The following is a 14,682-nucleotide window of genomic DNA, read 5'->3' on the forward strand; positions in this document are numbered from 1 at the left end:
CATAATTCTGCCTCCTATCCTTGACAGCATAACTAACTTAGTGACTCACTTTTATAAAACAAAGTAGGTGAATGGGAAATACTGTACACTGAAGAAACATGACAAACAGCACAATAATCAAGGGACAAAAGTTATTAATACTGGTGACATCATGTGTGTATCTTGTAAACACAGATCTGATGGTAAACCTCAACACTGGTATTCTTTCTCAAAACACATAGCCAGATGTAATCATGAGAAAAAACAACAGATGACACTTTACTCATCAGGGTCAGTCTGGCAGTCTTCAAATGGTGAAAGAGAAAAAACATATGACCTAGTAATTCCACACTTGGTACATACCCAAAAGAAATGAACATACCTGTATACATAAAATCTGTAAACAAATGTATGTAAAATCATTATGCTTATTACACAAAAAGTGGAAATAACCCAAGTACTCATCAACAGATGAGTGCAGAAAGAAGATGTGCTATATCCACATGATGTATTTTTTGGCTATTAGAAGGAATGAAATTCTGACATGCTACAACATGGATGAATCCTGAATACATTATATCAAGTAACAGAAGTTAGAGAAAAAAGATCAAATGTTTTATGATTCCATTTATACAAAATATTCAGACATACATAAACAGAAACCATATCTGCAGTTCCTAGAGTGGGGGTGTGTGTAGGCATTGACAGAATTGTGCATTCGAGCACAATTGGACCACTTTGGAGTGACAGAAACATCTAAAATTGATTATCATGATTGTTGCAGTATACATTAACTGAAATGTATCATATTATACCATCAAGATGCATGAATTAAAAAATTTATTATATGTGTGTAGGGTGTAAAACATGATGTTTTGATGCCCATGTACATATTGAAATATATATTATAATCTTGCATCATATTAGCATATCCTATATTACCCAATTTTTTGGCACAAGAGCACCTAAAATATAATATTCCAGCAAAAATATTAAATATAATACTATTATCTATAATCCTCATGTTGTACATTAGAGATCTAGAATTATTTTGGCTGCATATCTATGACTTCCTACACTTTGACATATATTTTTTTTATTTCTTTCACTCCATAATATATAGTTTAATTGTCCATAAATATATTATAATTCTTAAAAATACATGATACTTCCAGGCACTGCAGTGCATGCCTGTAATCCCAGTGGCTGAGGAGGCTGAGACAGGAGCATTGCATGTTTAAAGCCAGCTACAGCAAAAGCATGGCACTAAGCAACTCAGTGAGACCCTGTCTCTAAATAAAATACAAAATAGGGCTGGGGATGTGGCTTAGTGGGTGAGTGCCCCTGAGTTCAATCCTTAGTCCCCTTCCCATAAATTCTGTGGGCTTCCCTTAGTATCAAAACAGTCCCTTCTAAAAGGAAGAGGCTGAACTGGTGATGTAGATCAGTGGTAGAGTGGTTGCCTAGCATGTGTGAAGCCCTGGGTTCAATTACAAGCAATGAAAAAAAAATTAAGGGAGAAGCTTATTGGTGGATTGATACAAAACTAGAAAATCTCTTTTCCAGTGTCCTGGTTGATTGCAATGAAGGCAGACATCTCAGAGTAAAGAATTTCTTGTTCTAGGATCTCTTGTTTGTAGTTTAGAATAAGGATGAGAAGGCCCATTTGATCTTGACCACTGTAACTGTTATAACTGGAGAGACATACATACATATGTTGACCTTTTATTTTTTAATATAATTTTAGTTGTAGATGAACACAATATCTTTATTTTTATTTATTTATTTTTATGTGACGCTGAGGATCAAATCCAGGACTTCACACATGCAAGGTAAGCACTCTACCACTGAGCTAAAACCACAGCCCCAGCCTTTTATTTTTTTCTTGTTCTAGAGTGGTCTCAAAATGATCACTTAAGGTCAAAATTATATATATATATATATATATATATATATATATATATATATATATATATACACACACACACACACACACACACACATAAAATTTATAATTTTATATTTATAACAAATAATTTTATATTCAGGACTTAGCCCTACAATTTTCTTGGAATCTTCTCTTATGTGTGAAATACATAGATAGATATAGATACAGATATATTTTTGTATCACACTTAACTGCCTGGCATGGTGGTGTATGTCTGTAATCCCAGCAACCAGGGAGATTGATGCAGGGGGATTCCCCCCACCAGTACCAAAAAGAAAAATACATAAACTAGAATAAATCTGTAACTTCTCAGCTTTTTTTTTTTAAATTAGGAGACTGAACTCAAGACAAAGATGGAGTCAATTTATATGAAAAACATTTTACAACAGTTTCAGTCCTTACAGGGAGGACTGAAATATGACTGGGAATATGTTATATTTCAAGTTCAGGATATTTTACAAATATTTTTAAATAGACTTTATCATATGAAGCTGGCCCAGCATTTTCTTTTCCTTTATTGTGTGTGTGTGAGTGTGTGTGTATATGTGTGTTCAAGAATGTGTAATTGTAACTCATGTAATCCCAGTGGCTCAGGAAGCTGAGGTAGGAGGATATCAAGTTCAAAGCCAGCCTCAGCAATTTAGTGAGGCCCTAAGCAACTTAGAGAGACCCTGTCTTAAAATAAAAATATTTAAAAAGTTTTGGCAAAGTCATTCAGTGGTTAAGCGCCTCTGGGTTCCATCCTTGGTACAAAAAATGTATAATTTACAGATTACTATTTTATAGAAAAAAATTTAGGAATTGAATTTAAAAAATTTTCATTAAGTCTTCTAACTTCTTTTGCCCTTCTCATGAGGAGGTTTTAGAGAGATATTTAATAGTTTCCTCAGGATTGTCCCATTTTTCTACTATCATACATTTTCAAGATTTGTCAATCCCAAATATCATATGAACAAATTGGTAATGGAAATCCTGGATTGTAAGCTCATATGAGCATTTTAAACATCTCAGTAAATTTTTGAGCATTTTTTTTTGTTTGTGAAGTCCTTTATAATGGCCCTAAACTCAGTTTTAGGCTACAGAGTAAAGGCAGGACTTCATGATCAGAAGGCCTCACTTTATAAGGCATAAGTCTAACTTATCTCTTTTTTGTCATCTTCAAGATGGAGTAATTGAGCCAAAAGTTTAGTGGTTAGAGTATTAAGGTAAAGATAGATAAACAGAAGGAACAGATAATCTAGCTAATGCATAGTCCTTTTTCCTAATGTCCTGTTTGTTATTTAAGCTTTTCATTTAAGGAATATTTTAGGGAGGCAATTTTTTATTGATTCAATCTTTTTAAAACCTCCTGCTTACCAATTAAACATTGCATTTCAATCTCTTTTCTTTTCTAAAGTCCTTTAGGTCAATTAAAACTTCTCCTTTGTGGCTACATTAAATTGAAACGGTCTCTAGGAAGATTAACCCATTTCTCTAAAAATACACACATTCTGGGCCTTTAATTCCTATACATGAAATTAGCTGGAGCTCTAGGAAGTAAATCCTGAACTCCTTAGATTGAGATAAACCCATTATCAATAAGGTACCTACCTGAGGGCTTTAACTGAATCCAATCCAGTTAATTATCAGATCTAATCTGATCCTATACCCAGTGCAACCCAAAATTGCTCAAATAAATTTGGAGCACTCAGAACACAGATTAGTGGGGCTCAGAATCTGAGTGAAAACTCACCCATGACCTCTAATTGCAAACGAGAGAGTAGTGAGCATAACAGGTTTTGCAGGTACCTTGCCTGTTCACCTAGTGTTCCTAGGGGCCACTGGAATTTTATTCTGAATCCTCACTTCTGACACGGAACCTGTTAAAAGAAAAGCTTCATACAAATGAAATTTAATAGAGTTTAATTGAATAAAGAACGAATCATGAATCAGGCAACCTCTCGGAACAGGACAGGTTCTGTAAGGAACTGGGGCTTCTTATGTTAACAGGATAACATTAACAGAAAAGGGGAAGTGGCATGCAGACAATGGAAGTGAGGGACAAAGATAATTCAATTGGTTATAACCTGGCATTTGTGTTATTTGAACCTGTTTTGACTGAAGGTTGGCCACTGTGATTGGTCACAACTCAATTTTGTTACAAAGGCAAATTTCCAAATGTAGGTTTCAATTTGTTTATATACTGAGTTTAGTTTCAATTGGCTACATAAGTACTGCATAAGTTTGTGAGCACAATGGCTGTCTTAGACCAAATACATTTTGAATAAGCATTGCCATTTTGCAAAAGAATATATACTGTATATCACAATGATTAATTAAATGCTAGTGTATTATGTGAAGAGAAAAATATGGAGAATAGATACCAACAGATTGATAGATTTTTGTATTATGGAGTAGGGAAAAGAAGGGGCTAAAAGAGAGGCAGAATATTTTTAATTTATAATATACATTTTGATTGTGTTTGATACATCTTTAAAGCAAGAAGAATTAATTGGTAGTATGATAGAATCACTGAGATAAAATTTTGTAAATGAAGAAATATATAAACTGAGTTACAATAATGTGCAAACACATTTATTCAAGATAAAGTTCATATGCTGTTGTGTGAAAATAACACATCTTTTAAAAGTTCATTTGGTGATTCAGTGTAGGCATTGGGAGAAGATTGAGGATTCTTTTGTTTTATTGATTGATTGATTGATTGCTAGGGATTGAACCCAGGGGCACTTAACTACTGAGCCACATCCCAAGCCATTTTTTTATATTTTATTTAGAGGCAGGGTCTCACTAAGTTGAGTAGGCTCTTGCTAAGTTGCTGAGGCTCACTTTATATTCGCAATCCTCCTGTCTCAGCCTCCAGAGCTGCTGAGATTATAAGTGTGCACCACTGCATCCAGCATATTATTTTGTTTTATAAAGTTGCATTTCCCCAGCATTTCGAGTATGAAATCTTTCTTGTTTAAAAATGTCAAAAACAGAATAATTGTGTAATTATTGCAAATATGATACCAATGTAGTAATTGTTTCAGAAACATGCTCACAGTATACTATTTTATGTGTATAAAAGAATCAGACAAAAAAATATGATGATGTATCTGTATGTGCAATTATCCCTGTGTTTCTATGTCTCAACTTCTTCACAGCAATTAGTCACACATCAAGTCCAGGTGCTTTCTATACAGCTCACACAGGGGTTAGACTTCCAATCCAAGGGTGGATATAAAAATATCAGGATCACTACCAAAGTATGGAAATTTCCAAAAAGCTTTGGCCTATACAATAGATTTCATGTATCTCTCTCTCTCTCTCTCTCTCTCTCTCTCTCTCTCTCTCTCTCTCTCTCTCTCTCAAATCCCTTACCTCTTATTAGGTCTCATAGTTGAGACTTTCACTACTACAATTCTGACTAATCACCAAAGGGTATCACTCTACCTTTCCTATAGGTTCTTTTTCTCCAATTCAGAAGGCATACTTTTTATAAACATGTCTTTCCTCAAAGCAGACTATGAAGGCATAAGAACAGTGTAAATTCAAATATCTTTTAAAAATGTATGTATAAGAATAATGAAAATTTCTGTTTCTTGTTACTCCTATATCTACAAATTCACATTAATATAAAAATCTGAAAAGAAATATACACTATTGTTTCCTGCTCACTCTTACATGTAATTAATTTATGAAATCAGGTAGGTGGTTTACTTTGTGCTGGGCACCTTCAGTCCAATTCTATATGTGCATCCCACACATTTCTCTATTTCTAGATCTGTATGACTAGAAATGTCCACTGGGAGAAACATAGATGTTGCAGCCGACCCCATGGTTTGTGACCTCAAATTGATTCCATTCCAGGCTAGTTTAATCCAACAGTTACCCTGAGTCCTGAAAAATCAGAATCTAAACAGGAAATGATGTGACCTAGTGGAGAGAGGTTGTACTGTGGGAAATAGAGGTGCTAACAGTCTAGCTTCTCATGACAAATTCTCACTCACAGAGAGTGAAGGATGAAGTAACCCTTATGTAGATGCAATCTTGGTTCTTGTCATGGGCAGAGAAACACAGGTTTTTCCCTTTTCCTTTAGCCCTTTACTAGGTCAGAGTAGTGAATTTCTGATCTGTCTTTGTGCCTGTCTACTTCCCCTTCCCCTTCTCCTCTTCCCCTTCTTCTCTTCCCTCCTCCTCCTCCTTCTCTTCCTCTTCCTCTTCTTCTTCCTTTTTTCCTCTTCTTTCTTCTCCTTCTTCCTCCCCTCCTCCTCCTCCCCCTCCTCCTTCTTCTTTTTCTTCCTCTTTTTTCCTCTTCCTCCTCCTTTTCCTTCTTCTACTGGGGATTGATCTATGAGGGGATTTATCATTGAACCATATCCACAGACCTTTTTATTTTTTTATTATGAGACAGAGTCTCACTAAATTGCTGATAGCTTCACTAAGTTGCTGAGGCTGGCCTCAAACTTCCTATCTTCTTGCCTCAGCCTCCTAACTCACTAGGATTACAGGAGTGTGCCACCACACTTGGATTGTCCCTCCTATTTAATCTTCTGAGGTTATATGGAATTTCTACTCCATGTAAGTCCTCCTTTCCCATTTGGGGAAGTGGATCAAGATCCACAACAGATAAAAAAAAGTAGAGACCAAATTCTGAAAAACAAGCACAAGACTAAGACTTCTGTATGTACATGTAATTATCTTGATTTGGTGAAATGGCTTTCACAATTTCTCACATGATATTCACTTCCCCTCAATGTTTCTCTTAAATAATCTTAGGCATTCTCATGAATTTTTTGGAGCTAATGTCAAATGGTACAACCCCCATTGAGGGGATTTGGTGCTATATAATAAAATTATATAGGTATTTACTCTCAGAACCAGTAATAGCTAAAATAGATATTCTATCTTATTCTATTAATCTATCCAAAAAACAATGCAAAAGACAAAAGGCACAAATAAGTGCAAAATTATTTATGATAGAACAATTCACAATAGCAGAAGGCTAGGAACATGACAAATACCCGCCAATTATAGGCTGGTTGAGTAATCTAATATGCATCTACATCCTAGAGTATTATGCCGGTATAAAAAGCAGGGAGGACTCTATATATACTGATATCAGTGATCTTAAGGATACATTGTTAAGTAAAAACAAGATATAAAAAGTATAGTATTGTGTTTTTCAGTACAATAGCCACTAGCAAAAGCAGTAATTTAAAGTAAATTATAAATCAGTTCTTCAGTTGCACTCACCACATTTTCACATACTCAACAGCTGAGGCAGCTAGTGGTTACTCTGTTGGACAGTTCAGAAGCAGAACATTTTGATTTCATCAGAAAATTCCACGTGTATAGCCTATACACTTATAATACTTGCTTATATTTTTAAAAACTGGAAGGTTTTAACAAAAATGATATATAAAAAACAATTAGAGAGGAGCCACACAGTATGAAAGCAGATGATGCTTATTCCATTAAAATATAATACATATTTACTGGTTCCATGAATGGAAAACAGCAAGAAACAATGACAACCCAGCAGCAATGAGCAAATCTAGTCCTCAGATTGAATTTTCTGAAACTGTATCCCAGAAAAAAGAACCAGGCTCCCTTAGAAAGTGATTGATTCCAGATCTATTGTCAGAATTTCACCAGATAATTCTAGACCATACTGCCATGCCAGATAGCATATCAAAAGACTCAGAAGCTGGGCTGGGGCTGTAACTCAGTGGCAGAGCACTTGTCTGGCACATATGAGGCACTGAGTTCGATCCTTACCACCACATAAAAATAAACAAATAAAATAAAGGCATGCTGTCCATCTACAACTACAAAAAAGTAAAAAAATAAATAAATAAATTTAAAAAACACTCAGAAGCAAACTAAAGGGGTTCCCACTGGACAAACAAGAATATTCTGAATGTGAAAATATTAATGACTGAAATAGATTAAAACACATTGACTATGTAAATATATGTGACTCCATGACACTAAAAAAGAGCTCCTGTTTAGAAGCTCTTAGGTAAATAATTCAATGTTTTGAAAAGATGAAATACTTCAAAATCACCGAACACTCATCCAATAATTCCTCTGCATATCATACCTTAATATAACCTAAGAGTTGAGGAGAAGTTGCTTTTAGAGATGAATCACAGCTAATGAATTCATAAGAAATCAAGATTATGACATTATTGTTTTTATAACCTTTGATAAAGTGCAGATCTAGGTATAAATATGCAGAGGCTGCAAAACCATGAAGTGAGAGATATGGAAAATTTTATAATGGATGTAATTAGTCTGACAGCCCTTAAATCCAGTGATCAAGTTCAAGTACACAGAAGGAGTGACAACCAGACCAAATCAGCCTCCTGGTGTAACAGTGTAGAAATAGTCAACACCAATATGAGGTATTCTTGTCAAAAAACTTGAATCTAAACAAGTCTCAGATTTAATAACCAATTTAAAGGAAAGAGGAGAAGCCAAAGGAACATAAACAACACAATAAGGATACTATCAGAAAAATCCACATGACAAAATAAAACAAATTTCTTAAGTAAATAGACACAAAAGGTAAAAATTGGATGGGCAGATCATCTTTAGATTAAAGGAGAATCAATACTATACAGAGAGCTAAAGTAAAGGTAAGTTAAAATTGAAACAAGAAGATATCTCCATATGTCCAGAAAGAAAAAAGATGGAAAATACCAAATATTTATGAGGATGTGGAGTAGTTGGACACTTAATACTACCAATAAGCATACAGATTAGAACAACCCCTTCAGAAAAAGTTTGACGCCATCTACTGATGGCAGATAAACTCCACTGGTTGACTGATGTCAAAAATAAATGGGAATAAGTGACTATCTAAAATTTTGTACAAGAACATTCATGGCATCAGTATTTATAAGAATTCAAAAATTGAAAAATGCATACATCTTAATTATGTATGGGGTGCAATTATCCAAACTATGTAATACTTATACTATAAACCAATGAAAATGAACAATCTATAAATAGAGAGGGCAAAATGTAAATCACAAACATTCTGTTGATTGAAAAAAGCCAGACACAAAAGAATACATGCCATATGATTCCAGGAACTTTTACTATTCTCTTATATAACCTGCAGGTTGATCTCAGATAACTACATCCTCTACGTCCTTAAGAAATGATTTGCTACATATAGGAATAGAATTAATGCAGCCTCTGATAAAAAAAAAATCAACTGAGTGAGAGAAAGGAGACATACCTGGGCTACAGTGCCAGTTCTAACCCAATAGCTCTAGATGACCTTGGATAAATATCATCTGCTCCACCTGTCACCGAGGGTCAGACCAGCCTTGCTTCCCAATCAACAAAGTCTAGAGCACAGTTAAATGTGATTTCCATCAGGAAAAGCACTCTGAGTTCATAAAAGGGAATATAATTTGCCATAGAAATCCAAAGAATTACTTTAATGGCCAAATTTTCTAATGTAATATAACTGTGATGATTATTACATTTTAAAAATAATCATTACTCTTTTGTTTCTATGACTATTACCTTTTGATAATAATTTGTAAATAAACACCATCTGATACATGGAAAAATGGCTACTAAAGGATAATTTTCACACAACGAAATAAGATTCTGATATATAATATTAAACATGATGGGCTTATATGATTCAACAAATGTTTCTTCTTCTTAAGTATACTGGTCAGGAGTGGAGGCTCTGCAGAAAAATCTAGGGACAAATCCTTGTTCTTCAATATTGTGTGACTCTGAATACGTTTATCTCACTTTAAAGTCATTCAAAGGCCCCATCTGTAGAATCTGGATTATGCAGTACTTTCAAAGAAAAGAAATTTCTCTTAAATAATTGCTTTGTTGTGTTTTCGTTTTACAAGGATAAATAGTCAATATCCTATTATTTAAAAAATATTTTGCATAGATATTGGGATACCTGGCTGTCTATGACCTTGGGAGAGGGAAGGAACTACTTTCTGCCTCAGCTTTTTCTTCTGTAAAAAAATTAGGAAATCAAATTTTCCTACCTCAAGGGTTATTGTTTTGAGATTACTCAAGTTAGTACATTAATGTACTTAGAATATTACTAGGTACACAGTAAAGGATTAATATTGTGATCTGTGACATAAATACTTGCAAGTTGAGATTTTAATTTTATGCTATTTATTTTTAAACTGACATAAATTGCATTTACTTATTTTTACAACATGATATTTTGAAGTATATATACATTTCAAATGATTAAATCAAGTTAATTAACATATGCATTACCTCACATAGTCATAATATTTTTAAAAAAATCACTTAACATCCACTTTCTTAGCATATTTAAAGAATACAATATATGTCATCAATTATAGTCACTATGCTATACAGTAGATCTTTAACTTTAATTTTGTTATCTTTTTAACATCTTTCCGACACTTCTCAAACTGCCCCAGCTTCTGTTATTCTCTGTAATTCTGAGATCAACATTTCTAGATTCCACATATAAGATCATGCAGTACTTGTCTTTCTATGACTGGCTTATTTCACTTAACATGATGTACTCCATTTTCATATATGTTGTTGCAAATGACAATATTTCATTTTTTTGTGGCTGGATATTATTCTATTCCCCCTTTTCTCTTACTTACACACACACACACACTTTCTGTGCTCATTCAACTGTTTATGGACACTTTATGGATTGATTACATTTCTTAGTAATTGTTAATATATCTGCAACAAATATAGGAATGTGGATATTTTTTCCATACATTGGTTTCATTTATTTTGGATATATACTCTATATTGGAATTTCTGGATCATGTGACAGTTTTATTTTTAATTTTTGATGGAAACTTCATACTGTTTTCTATAACAGCTTTAATAATTTGCATTTCTACCAAGAGTGTGCAAAGGTTCTTTTCCTTCACATCCTCATCAATACTTGTTATCTTTTGTCTTTTTATTATAGCCATTTTAACAGGAGTGGTACTTAATCATGGTTTCAATTTGCATTTTCCTGATGATTAGTGATGTTGAGCATTTTTATATAACTGTTGACCATTTGTATATCTTCTTTGAAAAATGTATATTAAGGTCTTTTGCTCATTTTCAATTGGGTTATTAGCTTTCTTGCTATTGGATTATTTGAATTCCTTTATCAGAAGTACAGTTTGCAGCTTTGAAGTTCTCTTTTTACTCTATCCATTTCTCTTTATCTGTGCAGAAACTTTTTAATTTGGTATAATACTATTTGTCTATTTTTGCTTTTGTTGCTTGTGTTTTTGATGTCACATCCAGATAAAAATTGCCTGAATCAATGTCAGGAAATTTTACCCTTAGTTTTCTTCTAGTGCTTTCACAGATTCTGTTTACAATTAAGTCTTTGATCTACTTTGAGTTGATCTTTTATATGGTGTGAAGTAAAATCTAATCCATTCTTCTGTATGTGGATATTCAATTTTCCCAATATCATTTATTGAACTGAAAGACATTTTCCCATTGTATGTTCTTGGCACTTTTGTAGGAAATCAGTTGGATGTAAATATATGAATTTATGTCTCAGCTCTCTATTTTATTCCACTGGTCTGTGTCTTTTTTTATGCCAGTATCATGCTGTTTTAATTAGTATAGATTCACAGTATATTTTGAAATCAATATGAATCATGTATTAGTCTTTCAATCATTTTCCTGTCTGCACATTATCAAAGTGTTTTTCTGTTCAATCTCTTTTCTGAAGAGATAAAACAAAGTTTATACATGCATGAGGTATGAAAGCACTATCATTTGTGTTAACTAGTCCAACTCTTTCATTTTACAGATAAAGAAACTGAGACTCTGAAAAGTTTAATGAAAAATATAGGAGCAAAATCCAGCCTAGTATGCATGACACTACACCTGTGACCTTTCTATTGGTTTGAAAAACTCAAACATACATATTTCTCTATGAACTGTACAACTGCACATACAGCTGTTAATTATAGTATAATTAAATAGTGACATATTTAGTGAAATAAATAAAATATATTTTGTTAATTATTGTTGGTATTGTAAGTATAGTGATTGGTCTTGATTTAAGGGCAATTGGTTCACAGTTGGTACCTTTGAGGGAGTTTATTTCCCTACAACAGAAAAAGAAATCAATTTAAACTATATATTCAATAAAGTATTTTTATCTCTAAGCTATAATTGAATATATTTGGATTTTGTTAAGCTTTTACTGTAAATAAAATTAATTTATTCAGAAAAGGAAATGAGATATAAGTTGTTGGCAGCTTGAAAATTAGTCACTTTCATTTAATATGAAAAAACCTCTTCTAGGAATGATAGAAAGGATGCAGGGTACCAAAACTATAATGTAAATTATAAGTTAAAATTGATTAATCTATAATCTCAGGTGTAAGATTAAAAAATAACCTTCAATAGTCAGAAGATATGAGTTAAAGTTTTAACTCCATTACTTTCTAATTTTTAACCTTGAAGCAATGCAATAAACTGAATTTCAGTTTCTTCATCTGCAAAGAGCTAACACTTGCACCTGGTAACTCCTTAGATTATTGAGAATAACATATGATAAATATACATGAGAGTATTTTGTAAGTGAAAAATCATACAACTATTATCATTATCATAGTAACGATTAAAATGGGGACCTAAGGAGCATTGTAAATAATTACTACTTAGTAGCACTAGACATACTCACTAAACAAACTTAACTCAGAGGGTAAACTATGCAAACACTTTCAACTTTCAATGATAATGCTAAAACATCATACAGAAACATACCACAAAGTAACCTTTACAGAGAAAGCACTGAAAGACACACACTTGGTTGACTTAAGAGACTTTTAAATGAGTTAGAATGATTTACAGCCCACAGAAAGGTATTTGATCTTTACATGGTGAAAGTTGTTAGTCACCCACAAGAAAATCAAGCACTATGGGCAATTCCAAGACTAATGTCATAAAATTTCGTCACTTTTGTTTGTTTTGTAAACCAGGCTTCTAGCTGGCAACCATGCTACATTTTTCCAGTAATCCAACATACCCTATAAGAGATGAGAAAACTTCAACTTCTTAATAACATTCAATGTGAACTTGCACAAATGCTAGGCATAAAATAACAAATGTTTATAATTCTACAGGCATCCGAAAGTTCCCTTCAAATTCACTTTGATTCATTAAAGAATAATGGAAATATAGGAACACATACACACACAAAATTATTATGCAATTGTCTTATTTTTATAAGATAATATTCCACCCTGGTAGCCTTTTGTTTTGTTTTCGGTTGTAAAATCAATTTAAGTAGCCCATTACCTTTTATATCAAATATGCCTTTTGATGTTTGCTGTTGTAGCAAAAAAAAAAAAAAAAAAAAAACAGAGAGAGAGAAAATCTAAAAAAGGTAAAAAGCAAAAGAAAAACATTCAAGACAAATGAAATAATTCATTCTGTATAAAATGTGGTGTTTCAAATGCAGAATAATTTAATAACTCTTGGTTATTTCATATGCATCTGGAAATGGGACAGATACACGTCCTGTTCCTGTCACAAGAGGCAGAATTCCAGCATTTGGTACAACGTTCCAAGATAAGGTCAAAGTGACATTCCTGTTTCCCTTGAGACCATTTCCATCATCAAAGAAAAAATATTTTGTCTTCATATCTTTCAATAGCAGCTTCGGATTATCACCTCTCAGAACAATCTTGTCCCAAAGGACCACTTGATTCACAGCATTATTTTTTGTTGAATATTCCGCTGATAAATAAACAAACAGCTGCTTAACATTCCAATCGAAAGTATTCTCCAGATCCGCAGTGATATGAAATGTAATGAATCCCAGATCACTTCTTTTTCTGGGTCCAGTGAAGTCTTCTACATTTTTCAGCAGGATCCGCGAAACGTGCAAACGCACCGGGGCGCTCCTGTCTTTGAATGCTGTGGTGATGAAGCAGCCCAAGGTGAGCGCCGCCATCACGCTCAGCGAGAAAGCGAACAGTGAGTTCGCCCGCGATAAAATCGAGTTCATCTCGACCTTCTCCCACGACCCTGTCTCCACAGGCACACCAGGGTCTGGGCTCTGGTTCCCCCTGCGCGCTTGCTCCTTGTGATTTTAGCTCACTGCTAGGCAGGCGTTCCCTGAGCGTGCGCCAACCCGATTTTTTTTTCTTTTTCCAAGTCACTAGTTTACAGTACAAGCACTGTTGAATGTATTTAGAATGTCAGAGGCGCTTAGTATAACTGATGTCAGAAAACACCAACTCTTTCTCCATGTGGCTGAACGAGCCCAGGGCTCCTTTTTGATTCTGCCTTATTCCCACAAGGACACACAGCCACTGGAGGTACAGACTGCCTTATCTCCGGACACGCCCTGTCTAGGTGCATTTCCTCTCCGCACACGCCACTGGTCCTATCCACCCCATTCCCTCCCCTGAACTTCAGCAATATTCAAATGATTGTTTGCACAGGCTATTTTGTAGTCCATTCTCCACACAGCAGCCAGAGTTACCTTTTGACAAGAATGAGATTCTTTCACTCCCAAACTCTAACCCTTCACACTCAGAATAAAACCCAAACTCCCTTTGTGGACCAAACCCTATAGCTCCTGTTTGCCCTTTGCACCTCACCTCCCACTAGTCTACATATTGACTGCCAGGCTGCCAACACTGAATTTTTCCTCTGTTTCTTGATCAGCTGATGTCCATGAACAGTGCAGGGACACTGATGAAATTACTGATTCATGCCTGGCTTCTTCTTGTCCTTTGGACTCAGCT

General features: G+C 34.2%; 1 protein-coding gene across 1 annotated transcript; it reads right to left on the minus strand.

The window, feature by feature from the left end:
* Positions 1-10,097: 10,097 nt before the first annotated feature.
* Positions 10,098-14,009, minus strand: LOC308639113 (signal peptidase complex subunit 3-like). Its single transcript, XM_081277126.1, has 2 exons — positions 13,226-14,009; positions 10,098-11,639 (listed from the first exon to the last, which is right to left on the minus strand). The coding sequence occupies exon 1, from the start codon at positions 13,935-13,937 to the stop codon at positions 13,395-13,397; it is 543 nt and encodes a 180-aa protein (XP_081133252.1). The 5' UTR covers positions 13,938-14,009; the 3' UTR covers positions 10,098-11,639; positions 13,226-13,394.
* Positions 14,010-14,682: the final 673 nt, after the last annotated feature.

Source organism: Spermophilus citellus, assembly GCF_964194105.1.
Source record: "Spermophilus citellus genome assembly, chromosome: X".
NCBI lineage: Eukaryota > Metazoa > Chordata > Mammalia > Rodentia > Sciuridae > Spermophilus > Spermophilus citellus.

Bases quoted from the DNA above. Each gene is read 5' to 3' on its own strand.
- LOC308639113 (XM_081277126.1), bottom strand. From the start codon at position 13,937: ATGAACTCGATTTTATCGCGGGCGAACTCACTGTTCGCTTTCTCGCTG.